Source organism: Prunus dulcis, chromosome 3, assembly GCF_902201215.1.
Source record: "Prunus dulcis chromosome 3, ALMONDv2, whole genome shotgun sequence".
Lineage (NCBI taxonomy): Eukaryota > Viridiplantae > Streptophyta > Magnoliopsida > Rosales > Rosaceae > Prunus > Prunus dulcis.
In genome coordinates this window covers 6,264,714-6,284,774 of record NC_047652.1, presented here as the reverse complement: position 1 = coordinate 6,284,774, position 20,061 = coordinate 6,264,714, and the positions used below count along the sequence as shown (strand labels likewise).

The 20,061-nt window shown below is 37.8% G+C and overlaps 2 protein-coding genes and 2 pseudogenes across 2 annotated transcripts in view; 3 read left to right on the top strand and 1 right to left on the bottom strand.

Moving 5' to 3' along the window:
- The first annotated feature begins 3,148 nt into the window (after positions 1–3,148).
- LOC117621628 lies at positions 3,149–5,276 on the top strand (annotated as a pseudogene).
- A 2,177-nt stretch (positions 5,277–7,453) lies between these two features.
- Positions 7,454–8,395, top strand: LOC117621627 (annotated as a pseudogene).
- A 6,004-nt stretch (positions 8,396–14,399) lies between these two features.
- On the bottom strand, positions 14,400–15,880 carry LOC117622682 (protein TOO MANY MOUTHS). Its single transcript, XM_034353441.1, has one exon. The coding sequence runs from the start codon at positions 15,846–15,848 to the stop codon at positions 14,544–14,546; it is 1,305 nt and encodes a 434-aa protein (XP_034209332.1). The 5' UTR covers positions 15,849–15,880; the 3' UTR covers positions 14,400–14,543.
- A 3,604-nt stretch (positions 15,881–19,484) lies between these two features.
- The window catches only part of LOC117621626, a 2,387-nt gene continuing 1,810 nt past the window's right edge, over positions 19,485–20,061 (top strand). Inside the window, exons 1-2 of the mRNA XM_034352193.1 lie at positions 19,485–19,761; positions 19,854–20,048. Coding sequence (XP_034208084.1) covers positions 19,485–19,761; positions 19,854–20,048 — 472 coding nt within the window. The remainder of the gene's footprint in view (positions 19,762–19,853; positions 20,049–20,061) is intronic.

Genomic DNA, 20,061 nt, shown 5'->3' with positions numbered 1-20,061 from the left:
GGCCTAGATCCATGCCAACAACCCCCATTTCCAAATTCTAGGTATGTACTCTACTGCTTATACGACGAATGTTGTGCATAAATTTTATCTGTCATCTACACTTACTGAAGCTGAAGAAGATTTTGATTTTCTTATGTCAGCCGTTGAAGGTATTTTCTGGCATGCAAAGAGGGAAGTCTCATTTGAATTCACACTTTGAAGATAATCTTGTTGGAAGTGTGTACATTGTCCAGTGCAGTAGGGAAAATATTTATAATATCTTATATGTATGTATAGGCAATAATTCAATCTTGAACTATGTTGAGATGTTTTATTATATTATGATCTATGTTGAGATGTTGTTATATATATCTCTCATCTAAAATATCAGATAATATGTACAGTATACCCAATAATTCAATCATCAACTCTTGATAGTCTAAACTACTCAAATTTATGAGCAAAGGAATCGAACTCGGGCTCAAAGGGGCTGACACATTTTTCATCGTTGACTGGCTACATTTGGCTAATGCTACTGGCTTTTATATCTAATTTTCATGTGTTAAACATTAATGCACACTTGTGTGATAAAACTAGAAAATTCTAGAACAATTGAGAGAATTACTAAATAAAAGTTGATTGACTCTTACTAAAACCATCCTAATAATCATCTAATGTAATTGTAACTAGAGAATTCTAGAATTATAGGACAACTAGCGTCTAAAAATACTTTAGACAGTTGGTTACTGTGCACAACCGACTTGTCTAGTAATTTGCCGACTTAGATAGTCGGTTTAGCACCTCTATGAATATGCATGCAGCCCACTTATGTAATCAAGCTGAAAACTACCAGCTGTCCTATATCTAAAGCTTTGTACCTTTCCTACTTTATTCAAGTAAAACTACTTTGTTATTCTTTCAAAAGTTCTCTATTCCAAGTTAAGTTGTTGTCCTAAACACTAAACCAACCATTTTCTAAACCTCTTTTCCTAAACCAACCATTTCCTAAACTTCTTTTCCCATAAACTAACATCACGTAATATGTGATTTTCTTATCTCAGCAGCTGAAGATTTTCACGGCAGTTGAATTTTCTTTCAAGCAGACCAAATGGATGTGGAATAAATGACTGGAATTATTGTAGCAGCTCCACAAAATTGATGAAATACAGGGCTCATAAAGTGAGTGAAACAAACGATTGGCCAGTACATAATTGATACTCAAACCATTAACTTAGACAACTCAAGCATGTTAGATTGGTTTGTGAAACATGTTTCTTTCAGTCTGGCTAGGCAAGAGATAACAAATCAACGAATTTGAAGTCACCGATAAAAGAAAACAAACTTACTTTTTTTATAAACAGCTCTAATTTATTATTAGAAGATTAAGTGTAGCACATCAAACGTGAAATGTGATTGTTAGCTGTTTTCATCTTCTTCTTCTTCAATTTTTTTTTTTCAGGCTTTAGAAATCTGAATTTCGCACTTTTCTGACGAGAAAATGATTATTGGTTTACACCGATATGGACCATTTCATTTGTGCTAGATGGTTTTTATTTTTATTATTTTGGTAATTATCTGTGGCAGATGGTTGAAACTTGAAGAAAGCAGCAGTGAGTTTTGACTTTTTAATTGTCCATAATGAAATTCAATTCCGTTCTTGACCGTGGTTGTTCGGGAAAATTACAAAACTACGCAAGAACAAACATCAAATAAGTAATAGAATATGCCAAAGTGGTTGGAATAAGTTGGGCTTCCGCCAAAGATGGTAAAACAACTCAAGATTCTACCAATAAATAATTGATCAATAAAATAAAATAATTATTGTATAATTATTTTTTAAATTAGACCTACCAATGGGCAGTGGTATTGGTGAGAATCCTAGAAGACAAACCCTTTCATTGAAGCTTTTTATGAAATTGGCTGTCTATATAAGACATGGAAATGCAAGTTGATCAAGGCTTTTAGTACATGGCGTGACAGTTCTAGAAGGATGAGCTGCTATTCTCAAATCTCTAAGAACTAAAGTTTTCGAACTTTGAACTGTGGTGAATTTAATGTAATTAATATTCAGATTTCCATCTCAGTGTACAGATTTATCTGACTTGAATATGTTCCTTTGCTTCTGTAGCAAATAATTTAGAACCGGAGGTGGGAACAGTTGAGGACAAAACAGATGAAGGAGAAGATCAAAATGACCCATGGAAGTATTAATACTGGTGTGTTTATGAGGTCCACTCCAAACATAACACTCATCGTTGACCAAAATTTGGCTCTAGATTTTCTTCTTTCTTCCAGAAAGGATACTGGATGAGCCGTGCCGTCAAGAATTTCCAACGCCTTCCCAAACTTGCCAGCATGTGAAGACATTGAATGTGCAGTAGCAGATGTTTTATTTGTTCTACTTGTAATTTAACATTTGTGAGATGATACAGAATCACCTGGTGTATACATTTACTGATTTATATCATTGAAGCAGGTTAGAGGGGCAAATGAATATTTCATTTTTTTAGTCCTTGTATATCTCCGGTCTTGTTCTTATAAAACTAGCCTAGAACTCACTTGTTTTTAGCTTATCGGGAAAAAAAGGAAAAACAACTTATTGATTTCAGCTTCACTTAGGAGATAAGAAGCCATCAAAATTTTTTAATTTTTGAAGAAGAGGCTGTTTGGAGGATACTTCAATCAAGCAAACAAGAAAAGAATAAGGGAATAAGGGAGGGGAAAGAAAAAGTAAGGAATTAAAAGAGAAGAAACAAACAAGCTAGGGAAGAGATAAATTCTATTCGTGTTGATTGGCAAGTGCGTGTTTGTTGTCGTCGTGGTGCCTGAATTGACTTACAAGCATTCTTCATCAGCCCCAACATTATAAAACTAGCTGGGGAGAAATGAGAATGCCTACAACAATTCCCAACACTACCTTGTTATCATTTGCATTAAAAGATTTCTTCCTTTTCCTCTTTTCCTTTTTCTTCGACTAGAAATCCATTTCTAGAGCAAACAAATGGCTGAAGCACTCATTTCCGTGCTCATAGAACAGTTGTCCTCAATCATCTAAAAACAAGTAGAACAAGAGGTCAAACTAGTCGTGGGTGTTAAGAAAGAAGTGGCAAAACTCACCAGCAATTTCAAAGATATTGAAGTTGTGCTCGAGAATGCAGAGGAGAGGCAGATGAAGGAGGTGGACGTGAGACAATGGCTGGAGAGGTTGAAGGATGTATCCTACGAGATGGACGACATGTTGGACAAGTGGAGTACTGAAATCCTGAAGCAACATATTCAGAAACAAGAAGCTGGTAATGCTGGTAGTACTAGTACTACCAAGAAGGTACGTTTCAGCATTCCTGCCCCTTGGTTTTGTTTCGGCCGTCAAGTAGTTCTTTGTCCTGACATTGCTGTGAATATAGAAGAACTAAATGAAAGATTAGCTCTGATTGCTGGTGAAAGACTAAAGTATGACTTTCAATCCACGAAAAGAGGAATTGAACAAATTGAACGACAAAAAAATTCTTCTTTCGGTGATAAGACATTTGGTCGAGTCGACGAAAAAGACAAAGTAGTAGAAAAGTTGGTGAGTGGCAGTGGTCAAGGAGGGGCGACCTGCCTTGTCATCCCTATTACAGGGACGGGAGGGATTGGCAAGACAACTCTTGCCAAACTTGCCTATAATGATGAAAAGGTTCAAGCCTATTTCCACACTAGAATATGGGTTTGTGTCTCAGATCCTTTTGATGAGATCAAAATTGCCAAAGCCATCATTGTGGGTCTGACAAAAGAGACCCCACATTCAAATGAGTTGCAAACTCTAAAGTCCATTATACATGAGTCTGTTGAGGGCAAGAAGTTCCTTCTTGTCCTAGATGATGTGTGGAACCAAGACTATGGAAAGTGGGAACAATTAAAGCTAACTTTACAAAATGGGAACCAAGACTATGGAATGTGTGGAACCAAGAATATTGGTGACCACACAAGAAGAGAAAGTTGTGAGGATGGTGGGAGCACAGCATATGGTCAATTTGGAGGTGTTGAGAGAAGAAAATTGTTCGGCATTGTTCTATCACATTGCACTGGCTGATAGAGAAAAAAATGAGTCTAAAGGGTTAGAATTTATTGGTAAAGAAATTGTCAAAAAGTGTAAGGGTCTGCCCCTTGCTGCAAAGGCATTGGGTGGTCTCATGCGCTACAAGAAAACGAGGAAAGAATGGGAAGATGTTTTGAATAGTAAGATATGGGAGTTAGATGTGGTTAAGGATGTTTTCCAACCACTGTTACTAAGTTATTATGATTTGGCCCCGGCAATCAAATGTTGTCTTTTGTATTGTGTCATTTTCCCAAAAGATTATGAGATTGCTAAAGATGAGTTGATTGAATTGTGGATGTCACAAAATTATCTTAATTCAATTGAAAACAAAGAAAAAGAAGCGGTAGGCGAAATATACTTTGATAACTTAGTAACACGCTCTTTCTTTCAAGAATTTGAGGAAGATGAACTTGGAAATATAATGGGGTGCAAGATGCATGATGTTGTGCATGACTTTCTACAATTTCTAACTAAGAATGAATGCTTAGTTTTGGAGGCTGAGGGTGGTAATAATAAGAGAATAATGGAGTTTGATGGATATAAGAAGGTTCGTCATTTGACATTAATGTTTGCTCCCGAAGGTCCACTAATTCCGAGTTCCTTGTGCAACTGCAAGAATTTACGGACTCTTGCAACTTTTGATTCAAAGATTACTAGTTTTGGTGGAGAGTTAATTTCACAAGTAAAATGCCTTAGAACATTGAATCTGAGTCGTAACTTCTTGAAAGAAGTTCCAAATGAGGTTGGAGAATTGGCACATTTGAGGTATCTTGATTTGTCTGATAATCATGATTTGATGAAATTGCCTGACACCGTGTGTAGTTTAATCAATCTGCAAACCTTGAGACTCATTAGGTGCTGGGCACTTGAAAGATTACCTAAAGGCATGAGAAAGCTGATTAACTTGCAGCATCTTCATGTTATGGGTTGTGTTGATCTAAAGTTGCCCAAGGGGATTGCAAGGTTAACTAGTCTACGAATGCTAGATGAAGTTCACATCCATGGCGATGATGACATTGATAACAACAAAGAAGCATTATTCAAGTTAAGTGATTTGAGAAACATGGACCAGCTTCATGGCAGAATATTTATAAACTTTAAGAAGGATCTGAAGGACTCGAGGCAGGCCGGGAAAGCGCATTTGGTGAACAAAATTGCCTTGTCAGTCTGGAATTGCACTTCTCCATTGGTGGAAGATATGAGATTCCTCTTGAGGTAGGCTAGGAAGAAATAGTGAATGCCTTACAACCACATCCAAATATGGAATCCTTATCTATCAACATCTACCGTGGCCCTAAACTCCAGCCCCATTAGATGACGTCGTTAAACAAATTGAGAAGCCTTACCCTTCGATATTGCATGCTTGTTGAGTTTGTGCCTCCTTTGGGGAGATTGGAGTCCCTTGAAGTACTAGTGATATACAAATGGCTGAGCGTGAAAAAGGTAGGAGTTGAGTTTTTGGGAATACATGGAACAATAGAAACGCAAACATCCTCATCACCACTTATTCTATTCCCAAATTTGAAAACACTTGAATTCGACTTATTGCCAATGTGGGAAGAGTGGAAAGGAATGACAGGGTGGAGTGAAGAAGAGGATTCTCCGAAGACAATTACAATAATGCCCTGCCTTTCTTCCTTACAAATGAATAGTTGCCCTTCGCTTTAGAACACTGCCCAACTTCTTACGAAATACACCATTGAAGGAGTTGGTCATCGATGAGCACTACTCTCCAACACTTGCACAAGGTTGCCGAAAAGGCAGAGGAGAGTGGCCCAAGATTTCTCACATCCCAAACCTCAAACTTGGTTTTGAATTTGTACAAAAAGACGGAGTTTACCAAACTAATGATGATGAGACACCAAGTGCTATTTCCACCTCTTCTTCTGGTAACGTCTATTAAGATTTCATTTTGTTAATGTCTATCTATATTATTCATTTATCATCACAAATTTTTTTTTTTTATGTTTGTTTTTTATTTGGGAAATTCCATGTCTATTTATTTTAAGAGGATATATATATATAAAGTCGTCGGAGAATGTTATTTTTTTATTTTTTTATTTTTTTATTTTGCAAATATTTTTTAAGAGGATATATATAATTTTAATGGTTTGAAATTCATGGGGTTATGTAGGTATTAAAAAATTTCTCAAAAATTGTCTCGAGCTAGGATGGCCAAGCCTAGATCTTTGCCGACGACCCCCATTTCCAAATTCCAGGCACTTACTCCATTGCTTATACGATGAATTTGTGCATAAATTATATCTATTTTATCTACAATTATTGAAGTTGAAGAAGGTTTTGATTTTCTTATGTCAACAGCTGAATGTATTTTCTGGCATGCAAAGAGAGAAGTCTCATTTGAATTTAGACTTTGAAGATAATCTTATCAGAAGCACGTACGTTGCACATTAGGAAAAATAATTGTAATATCTGATATGTATGTATAGCCAATAATTCAATTGTGAACTCTGTTGAGATGTTATATTATATTACAATCTCTGTTGAAATGTTGTTATATATCACGCTGATTTGAAATATCAGATAATAAGTACATTATATCCAATAATTCAATCATCAACTCTATTGAGATGTTATATTATATTATGATCTCCATTGAGATGTTATATATCACTTGATATGAAATATCAGATAATATGTACAATATAGCCAATAATTCAATCATCAACTCTTGATAGTCTAAACTACTCTAATCTATGACGAGAGGAATCTAACTCGGGCACAAAAGGACTGACACATTGCTCAATGCTTATGGTCAACTGGCTACAGCTGCAGCCACAATGGAACCAGCTACAACCTTCCCCAGATATTCCAGATCGTCCTGTTTACAACAAAGAAAGCATTTAGATCATGTGAATGTTTAAAACCAGGGCATGATGAAACAAAAGATGTGCCTTTTAAATCTTGCGGTTCCTGATTAGTTTGTCAGGAAGGAATTTTGAGCAGATTTTTTACAATCTTCTCCTCCAATAAATCAGGCTCTTTTCCTGGGCCACATATCAGCTCCATTCCCTTCATTTTAGCAAAAGGACTCATGTACCAGATGCATTATTCAGTGCTTGGTTTGGTCACGAACATTTTCAATGTTCAGTAAATTCCATGTGATGGTTATTTGTTGTCTGAGTATTACAATTAGTTGGTGAGGCATTTTCTAGAGCAAACAAATGGCTGAAGCACTCATTTCCATGCTCCTCGAATAGTTGGCCTCAATCATCCAAAAACAGGTAGAACAATAGGTCACACTCGTTGTGGGTGTTGAGAAAGAAGTGGCAAAACTCTCCCACAATTTCAAAGCTATTCAAGTTGTGCTTGAGGATGCAGAGGAGAGGCAAGTGAAGGAGCTGAACGTGAAATACTAGCTGGAGAGGTTGAAGGATGTATCCTACGAGATGGACGACATGTTGGACGAGTGGAGTACTGAAATCCTGGAACAACAAATTCAGAAACAAGAATGCTGGTAGTACTAGTACTACCAAGAAGGTATGTTTCTGCATTCCTGCCCCTTGGTTTTGTTTTGGCCGTCAAGTAGTTCTTCGTCATGACATTGCTGTGAAGATAAAAGAACTAAACGAAAGATTAGCTCTGATTGCTAATGAAAGGCAAAACTATAACTTTCAATACATGAAAAGAGGAATTGAACAAATTGAACGACAAAAAAGTTCTTCTTTCGTTGATAAGACATTTGGTCGAGCCGACGAAAAGGAAGTATTAGTAAAAAAGTTGCTGCGTGAGAGTGGTCAAGGAGGAGCAACCTGCCTTGTCATCCCTATTATAGGGATGGGAGGAATTGGCAAGACAACTCTTGCCCAACTTGTCTATAACGATGAAAAGGTTCAAGCCCATTTCGACAATAGAATATGGGTTTGTGTGTCAGATCCTTTTGATGAGATCAAAATTTCCAAAGCCATCATTGATGGTCTGAAAAAAGAGAATTCCCCAGCTTCAAATGAGTTGCAAATTCTCTTGTAATTTATACATGAGTCTGCTAAGGGCATGAAGTTCCTTCTTGTCCTAGATGATGTGTGGAACCAAGACTAAATAAAGTGGGAACAATTAAAGTTACCTTTACAAAACGGAGCTGTGGATAGTAGAATATTGGTGACCACACGAAAAGACGAAGTTGCGAGGATGGTGGTGGGAGCATCCACTGATATGGTCAATTTGGAGGTGTTGAGTAAAGAAAATTGTTGGGCGTTGTTCTATCATATTGCACTTGCTGATAGAAAAAAAAATAAGTCTAAAGGGTTAGAATTTATTGGCAAAGAAATTGTCAAAAAGTGTAAGACTCTGCCCCTTGCTGCAAAGGCATTGGATTAAGATTTTTTTTTGTTAATGTCTATTTATACTATTCTTTTTTCTTTTTTTTGCCAATATTTATATTATTCATTTAACATCACAAATTTTCTTCTTTTCTTTATGTTTGTTTTTTCTTTGGGAAAATTCCATGTTTATTTATTCAAATACCAAACTGATGACGGTGGGGAATATACAGTGGTTGGAGAATGTTTTTACTTTTTTTTTAAATTTTATTTTAAATATTTAAATTTTGCAAATATTTTTTAAGAGGATATATAATATATATAATTTTTTGTAATGGTTGGAAATTCATTGGGTTATGTAGGTGTGAAAACATTTCTCTAAAAATGGTCTCGGGTTATAAATCCTCTATGTGTCAACGACCCCCATTTTCAAATTCCAGGTATTTACTATATTGCTTATACGATGAATGTTGTGTAGAAATTATATCTATTCTATCTACACTTACTGAAGCTGAAGAAGGTTTTGATTTTCTTATGTCAGCAGTCGAAGGTATTTTTTGGCATGCAAAGAGGGAAGTCCCATTTGAATTCACACTTTGTAGATAATCTTGTCATGTGTGTACGTTGTACAGTAGGGAAAATAATTATAATATCTTATATGTATGTATAGCCTCAATGTAATAACCCAAACCAAAATATCTAAAAAGAAAGAAAATATCTAAAAAGTAAGGAAAATATCTTCTAGCAAAAAGACTATTTTGCCCTCGCATTATTTAATAGGGGGAAAATTGACTTTTTGATCGAGAAAGAATTTGGGAATGCCGCTTGCGCCATTGCGTAGAGCGCGGCGAAACGAGTTCGTAGACACGGAGTGGACCCGAATCGGGACTGTAACGAAGGAGATATGGTCTAAAAATCGCGAAGGGCAAAACGGTAATTTGGCCAAAAAGTCAGATTTTTATCCCCCTCTCTCCTCTCCCCCGTCACTTTTCTCTCTCTCTCTCTCTCCTCTCTCTCTCCTTCCGTGCGATTTGGGTCGTGTGACCCTTCGCCTTCCAAGCGACGGCCCGGCCACCACAGGCCGAGCCGATCTCCGCCGTGGGTACCATCGGGTCCGCCTTCGTGTCGCCGTCGCAACCTGACCAACCTCCACTCCGGGGCCGCCCTGAGCTGGCCGAAAAATTGTGTTTTCCGACGGAGGTTCGTCCGAAGCTACCCAAACTTCCAGCTCGAAATTCTCCTTCGTTTCTCCACCAAATCGATCGAGTAAGGCACCAGGAGCCCGACAGGATTGCAAAGGAGACTTTCGAAGAGTCAAAGTAGCTCGGACCATCTGTGAGTGGACTTTCTTTCATAAATGTTTTATATAAATAAGTTATATAAATGAGTTATACAAATGAATTTATACAAAGGATTTTTTTTATCTTGATTTTATATAAATAAGTTTTTATAAATAAGTTTATATGAGCGAATTTCATTATTTGATCTTGAATAAGTATTTTGCAAGTCTTTGAGCATGTTTTATACTGTTAAATATTTTGAGTATATATATGATGAAGGTTATATTTAGTAGCATACCTTGAGTTTTTATGTAACAGAGTAGCAACAGCATTGAGAATACAGTTAATTATTCAGATTTCACAAAGTTATCAGATTTTCTAATTAAACCACCGTGTACCCATTTATCTTTGGTGATTACCCATAGTCGGACCGATGTCTACGGACATCCAGTCTGATTTCAGTTACGTCAGTGCACTTGACTTTGCCTCACGAGTTTCGGGGACGCTCGGACCGTGAGTGCCAGGATTTGCGGCTCGGCAGACTTGGTGTCCCGAGACCTGCCAGGATTGCGGCTCGGCTGACTCTGTGTCCCCGAGACCTGCCAGGATTGCGGATCAGGCTGACTACGGTCCCCTGCATCCTGCCAGAGCGACTCGAGTTGACTTGGTGTCCTCGAGGAATCTGCCGGCAGATCAGGCTGATCATAGTCCCCTGATTCTGCCAGTTTGCGGCTCGGGCAGACTGCGTGGCGCCCGAGACCTGCCAGGGGAATTGACGGATATGACAGGGGTACAAATAGGTGGTATTTTCCAAGGATTTTAAGCTCTTTTATTCAGTCATGGTTTTCAGCTATTTCAAACCAGTTTCTTTTATATTTACGCATTTTATATCTTCATATAATTGTTCAGTTTTACGAAGCTACATACATACGATTATATATATATTCGGATGAATACCTTATATTAAACACATGTGAACTTTAGCCTTACTTATCAAGTTATTTTTACTATGGGGGTTATTATGATTTTTAACTGTTTTCATAAATCTTATGTTTGGTCCACTCACATTTTCAACCTGTTTTTAACCCCCAGGCCATAGAAATACGCGGGATCCACTACCGTGCCATTCAAAGCTTCCGCATCACCACGTAAGGTAAAGTTTTGTAGTTGAAACCCTGAAACTTAGAAAATGCTCTGATATATATAGTTGAAGTTGGAAAACTGGAGTTGAGATCTGTTATTTGGAATATTCTGGCAGTTGGTGTGAATTTATGGGTTGTTTAACAGGTGAAAAAATTTGGAATTGGTCAAAATACAGGGGAGACTCTGCCGAATTTTCGGCAGCAGTCTAAGGGAGTTTTAAAGAGAACTTGAAGTAAGAAGGGTAAAAAGGTCATTTCTGCCAGACATTCGCCAGGTGTCGGACACACAAAGGACTTGGCTCGAATTCCAAAGTGGACATTGGGTCGGGTCCTGTCACTCAATCATCAACTTTGTTGAGATGTTATATTATATTATGATCTCTATTGAGATATTGTTATATATCACTCTGATATGAAATATCAGATAGTATGTAAATACATTATACCCAATAATTCAATCATCAACTATGTTGAGATGTTATATTATATTATGATCTCCATTGAGATGTTATATATCACTATGATATGAAATATCAGATAATAGGTACAGTATAACCAATAATTCAATCATCAACTCTTAATAGTCTAAACTACTCTAAACGATGACGAGAGGAATCAAACTTCGGCTCAAAGGGCTGACACATTGCTCATGGTCGACTGGCTACATCTGGCTAATGCTACTGGCTTTTATATCTGATTTTCATGTAATATGAGATTTTCTTATCTCAGCAGCTGAAGATTTTCACGGCAGTTGAATTTTCTTTCAAGTAAACCAAATGGATGTTACAGGAAGTGCTTTCAAATGGCTTCGCCCCTGTGCAACAATGAACATTGTAATAAATCCTCCTATAAATTGCGCCTTTGTTTATGTTCTTTTTTCCCCATGACATATACAAAACCACAAAAGAAGCCACTTTCTTTAGTCCATTTTCTGCGTATGTACTTTTCCCAGCTATGTACTTGGCCAACTCAAAACAAAATTAAGTGAAATCACAGATGACAACAGAAAACAAGACTCTGAGCAGGGGAGCAAAAATTCATATGCTAACAAAACCATCCTCATCGTGCTCTTTCACCGATTATACGACATACATCTCTTTGCTTTCCATTTCAATGAAATACCACATAAAACAAATGTGGCACTGAATATGGACAGTACATATTTGATACTCAAACCACTAGTTTTGTAAAGTCCATTCACAAAGGATTGGCCAAATCAAGTACGTACTTAGGCAACTCAAGCATGTCAGATTGGTTTGTGAAACATGTTTCTTTCAGACTGCCTAGGCAAGAGATAACAAATCAGTGAATTTGAAGTCACCGATAAAAGAAAACAAACTTACTATTTTTATAAGCAGCTCCATCTGGTCAAAGTTTTATAATTTATTTTCTTGAATAATAGAAATTGAAATCTTCACATGAAATTTGAAAACTAGACTGCTAGGGGGGACCATAGCTATTAGTTTCTGGGGTTTTCCCCCCTTCTTGCTAAGAAAACCATCGTGCTTTTTTTTTTACCAAAAAGAAATTATTGTAGCTGCTTTCTATCTCAGAAATGAACACTTAATAAAACCAGAGAAAATATTTCCCAATAGACATCTGAACCAATCAAAGACAATCGTACAGCGATGAGAAAATCCTTACAAGCTTAATTCAAATACCCAATAGACATCCAAACCAATCAAAGACAATCATATAGCGATGAGATACAGAGAAAGGCAAACAACCCATAAAAACCCAAATAAAACAGGGGCCAAGAACCAAGCTTCATTAAAATAAAAACAAGAAAAAGGTAAATGGATAAATGAGAGTTTGAAGCGCTTGTATTGTTAGCGATGCCTCAACTTTCTTCTTCTTCTTCTCCTGCTCCTCTATGAGGGTCAAGAGCTCGGATAGGCAGAGACCCTTTTACCCTTGTGGAAGAGAAGCAGTTGGGGTACTGGGTGGCGAATTTTGTGTAACCCGTGACCTTCTTTACGGGCCTTATCCGCCGGTGGACCGACCCGGAAGAGTAGCGGAGATTGGAGGCTCCAGTCGCTGTTGCAGAGGCAGCTGCCGCCACCATTTCTATGTCGCTGGCTGTTTGACTGTTTGACTGTCGACGAAAACTGCTTGCTGTCACTGACGGTAATTACGTCAGACCGAAACCACGAATTACTCTTAATATTTATAAGAAAAATTAGGTATTAGACTCGAGAAATCCAATCGTCAAAAGATATCGAGGAAAAGGTTGAAATATAGCTAAAAGCAAATCCAAGTAAACGTGCTCTTCAGTCATTTGGCTTTTGGTTTGCATTTCATGAGCTCTGTTCCTCTCTTTTCCATTTCTTCTTCCAATTTCATACATCAAATCAGTGCCATTTTTATGTTCAATTTTTTTGTGTGATTTCAGATTCTTTTAGTGTACGGTTGTTTGAAATTCGTTGCAGGAGGTATGTATTTTTTCTGAGATCTGAGTTTATTTTCGAATTTTTTCTTTACTGTTTTACTTATATTTTTGTTAGATTGTAGATTGAACATTGTTTTCATGGTGGTTCTGGTAGTATCTAAGTATTGCATGTCTGTTTTGTTGTGGAATAGCAATTGTATTGTAGTTTTTGTTTTTATTTTGGTTTTTTATTTATCAGATTTGAGTTTGAGGTGTAGTTTTTGTTTTATGTACACTTATTTAGGGAGTGTTTATATTTTAGTATGAATGTGTATATGGAACTTATACAATTCTATCAACAATTGATATGTTTTTGGATTGTTTTAGTACTTTCATCATGGTTTTGACTTTTGATTCATCACTTATTAATAGGTGCATTTTTGCACAAGCTCTGCAGTGCATGCAGTTTTCGTTTCAATATATATGTATTAATATATGGAGAATATGTGTGTATCTATTCTGTGCGTATATACATCAACATGGTCTCTAGCCAAAGTGATAATTGGTTATGTTGATTATTGCCCAAGATGTTTAAATTTGGTCTTTAAATTTATGTAACTTTGATTTTGTGCATCTTTTCTGTACCCATGACAAAAAATCTTTGGATATAAGTTTGTTAACCACTTCCTCCAAAACTTGCACTTGTTGCCTAATGCATGTTATATCACTTGCCCCTATCATTAGAGGTGGACAAAAAACTGCCACCATTTTCGGAGGTAGGCTCGTTTTACGGTGAAGGAGTTTCGGGATCGATCATTTTTAATAATATACTTTGACCTACGAAATTATAATGGAGATATAATTGTTAATTTCAAGTTGATGGCATATTTTAAGAATGGAATTGTTCACTCAATCCAACTTAAACAAAAAGAAAATCTTCTCTTTCCTCTTCCATTCTCATGTGATTTTCTTTGTTAAAAATAAAGGAAAAGCCATGAAATCATCTCCCCAATAATGGACACAAAACAAAAGGGGAGAAAGGAGAGGAGAGAACATGTCAGATGAGCCTTTCCCGACCAACATCGGCTAACACCACAAAAGAAGCAAAGTCCTTCCTTGATACCTGAAAGTGACAAAGCCAAGCCCACTCCCTAAGTTGAGGGTGTGGGCTACCATATTTATATGTCTCTGGATTCTTTAAAAAAGAGGCCAAACCTAAAACACAAAAAACACAAATCCTTTTTCTTGCTCAAGACCCAAATGGAGGAGCCATGAAATATAAAGTAGCTACTTTCACATTATTTTTGGGACAAATATATAAGTGTTACAAACTTCAAATGTACAAATATATGCCCTATTTTCTGCTACAACGAAATTAGAGCTCAACAGAAACTCAAAATTGGAACATTTGATTCTTCATGGCCTTGGTGTGTCACAGGGGCCAATGCCAGAATCTTCCAACCCACTATTGGCATTGTAACATAGCCCAGAATTGTTATGAACCCTAAGCTTCCTTCTCATCCTCCAAACCATTTCTCTCCCAAATGGGATTGGGCCCCTGAGCCAATTATCATTCAATCTCAATTCACTCACACTTTCGAGCTCTCTAAAGCTTGTTGGGATTGAGCCATTGAAATTGTTCCCATCAAGATGAAGCACGCGAAGGCCTGGCAATTTGCCTAGTGATGAAGGTATAGGACCATGCAAATTCATGTTAGATAAAATTAGGGTCATCAACCCCTTCATGCCATCAAAACCATCACTTGGAATTGGTGTGGGCCCCATTGGATTCCCTTTGAGGATCAAAGTTTGAAGTGAGATTAAGCTCCTAATCCACATTGGAAGTGGACCCTTGAGGCGATTGTAGCTTAGATCCATGAGCATTAGGTTTTTTAGAGTACCAATGGAGTAGGGTAATGGGCCGGTGAGTTGGTTTTGTCCCAAATCCATTTTGATAAGACCAGGGCAGGCTCCAAGGCTGGATGGAATTGAGCCCATTAGAAGGTTTTGGCTCAGGTCAAAAACGCTCAAAATTGGGAAGCTGAAATTGGGTATTGAAGTTAGTTTGTTCCCACTCAGGTCCAACGACCTTAGACCGGTCATCCGGCCCAGGCACACCGGAATTGAGCCGTTGAGATTGTTTTTGTGGAGGTCAAGAACTTTTAAACGGGTGAGATTGCCCAGCTCAATAGGAATAGGACCCACATGCCCATTTTCCCTAAGCACTAAAGTTTGTAGTGTTGCTCCCAATTGCCCCAAAAGTGACGGGATTGGCTGAGGATTGTAACTAAAACAACGGTAGAAAAATAAGGTCCGGAGGTAGGGAAGTTTAGTGATGGATGGTGAAATATGGGAACGAGTCGGGTCACAAGTCGGGAATGCAGTGTCATCGGATAGCGCCCCAAAGGAGAGTGAAACGACGTGGTAGACATCATCATTGTCCGGCATGCACTCAATTCCATGCCACCGACCACGACACACATCGGGAATGTCAGTGGCCCAATCATTACCAGTAGCCCGCATGATGTCATAGACCGCTTCTTGCTCACGAGTGTCAGTTCGGGCCCCGTCTTTGTTCATGGAGAACCCGGTTTGTGGCCCGTCCACGAGAGCGGATGGCGCGCCGGAATCCGACATGATGACCGTGAAAGGCATGACCCCTAGTAGCCTAAAACACATGAAAGATAGAAACAAGAGTAGTGGTGAGAAAATGAGTGCCATTGTGACAAAAGAAAGACGAAGGACTAGTTTCGGGAGTGGATGAGTGTGAGAGGCATTGGGTTCGATTGAGAGGTGTATATATACAAGGTTGAGTTGGAGTTAATGTTATATGGGTTGGGTTGGTGAATGAGGTAAATTATATTTATGGGTTCACGGGAAAAGGGAGCAAGTGTGACAAGCGGAAATAAATACATGGAATAATTTCGTTCAGCATTAATGTACTTCACGGGGTTTATACCAAAGTTTTTCAAGCTGGGGCCATTGAATCACTGGCTCAACCATGGTAACTTAAATTCATCAAATTGTTGCTGACATGCATCACTTTGTAACCACATGTTCTTGTAGCTCATAATTCATAACCAAGAAATATACAAGGCATTGGCTTCTTTACTCGATCAAAAACTGACCCACTAATCCCAATCAGCTCCTATTTCTTCTCCTCCTAAGATTTCCAGCTCTTTTTTCTGCTTTCTTCTTCTTTTCAGAAATTAGGGAAGGTTCAAAATGCTGCAAAAGATGCATTTGTAAGACTGAAAGACTTACCTGTGAGAAATATATGTGGATCCAGAGCTGAGGGTTGAGCTTCTTGAAGAATAGGGACGCCATTGCAGGCACTGCTTTTGTCTTATAATGGGCAGAGATTTTGCACTTTGAGCTCTGGGATTAGTAATTTTTTTTTTTCCTTCTGTTTCTTTAGAACTTCTTTGAGCTTGGTGGAGCCATATTCAACCTAAGTATTTATTTAGCGGACATATGCCTCATTATGTCATAAAGAAGCTAAAGTCAATACAGTTAAAATGTATCGATGGTCTTGAAATAAAGACATAAGAGCTTCAAGTATTGAAGCTTAAAGAAAGTTCCTTGAGGAACAATAAGATTGAACTAAATGTGAATATGTTTACTTATTAGGAATGACAAAAATCATGAAATTGGGTAATTTAGATAGAGTAATTAAGGAATTGGAATCGGACAACTACTCCCCTCTAATTGATCCTACTCTTAATTTTGAGAGTATTTAGTTACGAATTTTAAATATGAATCCTATATAATTTTTTATTCTTTTATATGTTAGTAATTGAATGAGAAGTAAACAATTAATTAGAATCATTTCAATACGCATGTATTAATAAACACAATAAAAGTAGACGTGGAACACCTACTTGAATTCGGTTCGTCGGCTACCAAAAGAATGGTTGACTTAAAAATGTCAAAGAGAGAATTGTGCTGCAACCTTCAATTTCCAGGGATATGCCTTGACCCCATGTGTGTATGAAGGTCTTGTTCTTGTTTCATATTTCTAACCTGAAATTGGACTAAAGAATTCCGATGGCCTAGAGCCCTACGTGAGCTATCCATGATGAATATATCCAGCTATGAACCTATTAATCTTATTTATTGTTATTTTTAACAAAGCTTTAAAATTTCCCATATATTTTGTTAAATAAAAACTCCGCATCCAAAATAAAATTTCAGACTGGAAAAGACGTTTCATTGGTACTTGGTTTTTCTTGAATAGTTTTGATTTTGCAACAGAGCTCACAGAGATAGCAAACATTTGCAATCAAGTCCCTCATATACCAAGGCTGTCAATAAAGTTGGTCAAAATGCTGATTTGGCCAGGTGACTTTGACAAACATAACAAGAGCGCGCATATGCCAACTATACAAGGCACTCGCTATCAACATAAAATTATAGGAAGGGTAAATTGCACAAATGGTCCTCAAACTTGTATGCGTGGTACATTTTGGTCCCTAAATTAAATTATTAGTCCAAATGATACTTAAACTCTATGTTAATTGGCTATTTGATCCAACCGTTACATTTTCTGTGAGTTTTTAACAAGTCAACGGCAGTGATGGTGTCTAGGATGGGTATAAGCGTCTTTTTAAATCTAAAAGGGTATATGCGTCTTTTTCAACCTGAATGTCTTCTTCTCCGATTAGCCCAAACGTCGCATTCGGTTCGTGACAATCCGAAACGGAGGTGCGAAGGCAACAACAGAGAACCAGGGTGTTGGGGTTCCTATTTGGGGTTTTGGGGGAATTTCTGGATTTCGATCATTGTGGATGCTCATCACTGATGGAGTTTGAGTTCCGTTGGGGTGGAGAGAATCCCAAATACGGTAAGGGAATATCTGTCTGTATTTTATATTCATCTTGTTTTGCAAATCGATGTTTTGTGTTTGCAAGTGTGTGGTCCAAGGTCAGTTTCTTTATGTTGAAAAGATACTGTGGCATTTTATTTTCTTTATGCTGGGATTGACTACAAAGTATAGGTTTTTATGTTTGGTGTGGTCCCTTTGTTGTCTACTTCACACTTAATTCACTATTAGCATTGACTGAAACGGTTAAAAAAAATTAAAACCCTAAACCTGTAGCATTAGATAAAGGAGATGTGTGTGCAGCTAACTCTGAAATTTGATATGTACTGTTTGCAGATATCTATGACAGAGTCACTCTTGAACTACACCATGGGGGTATGTTTGAAAATGGGGTTTATAAAGGTGGTAAGGTCTGTTATTTAGATAATGTTGTTGATGACTTTCTATCATTGCTGGATTTAAGGAAGATAGGGAAAGAGTTGGGGTATACAATAGATGTTTCGAAAATTGAGCAAACTATGGAGATTAGGTATAGAAAGGCTGGAGAAAAGGATGGTAACATATTGGAGCTTATTACCTCTGATAGTAAAGTAGTTGAAATGGTTGGATGCATGCCATGTAATAGGGTTCTTGTGTTGTACTATACAGATTTGGAAAATTCAAATGGTAATGGGCTTGGGACTCAAGCATCTGCTGCATGGCCTAGTTTGGATAGTGCAGAATATAACTATGATGCAGATGTAGAAAATCATGGGAAGGGTGTCACATGGCACGCATTCAATGAACCAGGGGATGCAGATGCATATGTAGAAGTTGGAAATGAAGAGGAAAATGAGGTTGCAGCAACTGAGAATGGAGAGGAAAATAAGGCTGCAGCAACTGAGAATAGAGAGGTTGGAAATGAAGGGGAAAATGAGGAAAATGATGCACAATTTGTGGATAGTGATTATGAATTCAGTGAACAAGAAGATGAGGTGCTTGTAGCTGAGAATGTGGTAGTTGGGGGCGCAAGTGGTGAGGCCAATGCAGGTGAGAACATTGGGCCTAGTGGTGAGGCCAATGCAGGTGAGAACATTGGGCCTAGTGTTCAGGCCAATGCAGGTGAGAATGTTGAGCCTACTGTTCAGCCCCATGGACATGAGACAGTTGGGCCTACTTATGATGCTCCAGGAGAGGTTTCATCAGATGGTGCTAACACATCGGATTTGGACACAGGAAGTGATGAAGAGGATCAAGATGAGGGTAATGGTGAGGAAAAGGGCTAAAGAAAGAAAAAGAAATTGCCAAAGTTGAAGGAGTACAGGAGAGAGGTGGATTTAAGGAATCCAGAGTTTAGGATGGGAATGCGATTTGCAAACAAAAAGGTTTTGAAAGAAGCTATGGAGGAGTATGCAATTCTACATGGCAAGTTGATAAAATTCAAAAAAAATGACAAAGTGAGGCTCCAGGTAGTATGTATGGGAGGACTGAAATGTCCATTTTATTTATATGCTTCAAAGATAGATAAGAGTGAATCTACATTTGTAATCAAGACTATGAGCCTAGAACACACTTGTGGGAGGGTCGACAAGTTGAAGTATGCCTCATCCAAGTGGCTTTGCAATAGGTATTCTAAGAAACTGAAGAGAGACACAGACTTGGATGTGAAATCATTGCAAGAGGATGTTTTGGATGATTATTGTATGAATGTCACAAGACATCAAATATATAGGGCCAAAAAGAGGGCCAAACTAATTATTGAAGGGAGTTACAAAGAACAATATGCTAGGTTAAGGGATTATGCAGAGGAATTGAAGAAGGCAAACAAAGGAAGTACAGTTGTAATTCAAACTGAACAAGTGGGGGCCCAAGCTATCTTTCTAAGGATGTATGTTTGCTGGCTGGTTGCAGGCAATGATTTTTAGATGGATGCAGACCAGTTATTGGTCTTGATGGGTGCCATGTAAAAGGTCCTTATCCTGGCCAGATTTTGACAGCAGTTAGGGTGGATGGCAACAATGGCAGTTTCCCAATTGCTTATGCAGTTGTTGAGATCGAAAGCAAACAATCGTGGATCTGGTTTCTTAGGCTGTTGATTGAAGATCTAAAGATTACAAATGGTTTGTCATATGT

Bases quoted from the DNA above. Each gene is read 5' to 3' on its own strand.
- LOC117622682 (XM_034353441.1), bottom strand. From the start codon at position 15,848: ATGGCACTCATTTTCTCACCACTACTCTTGTTTCTATCTTTCATGTGT.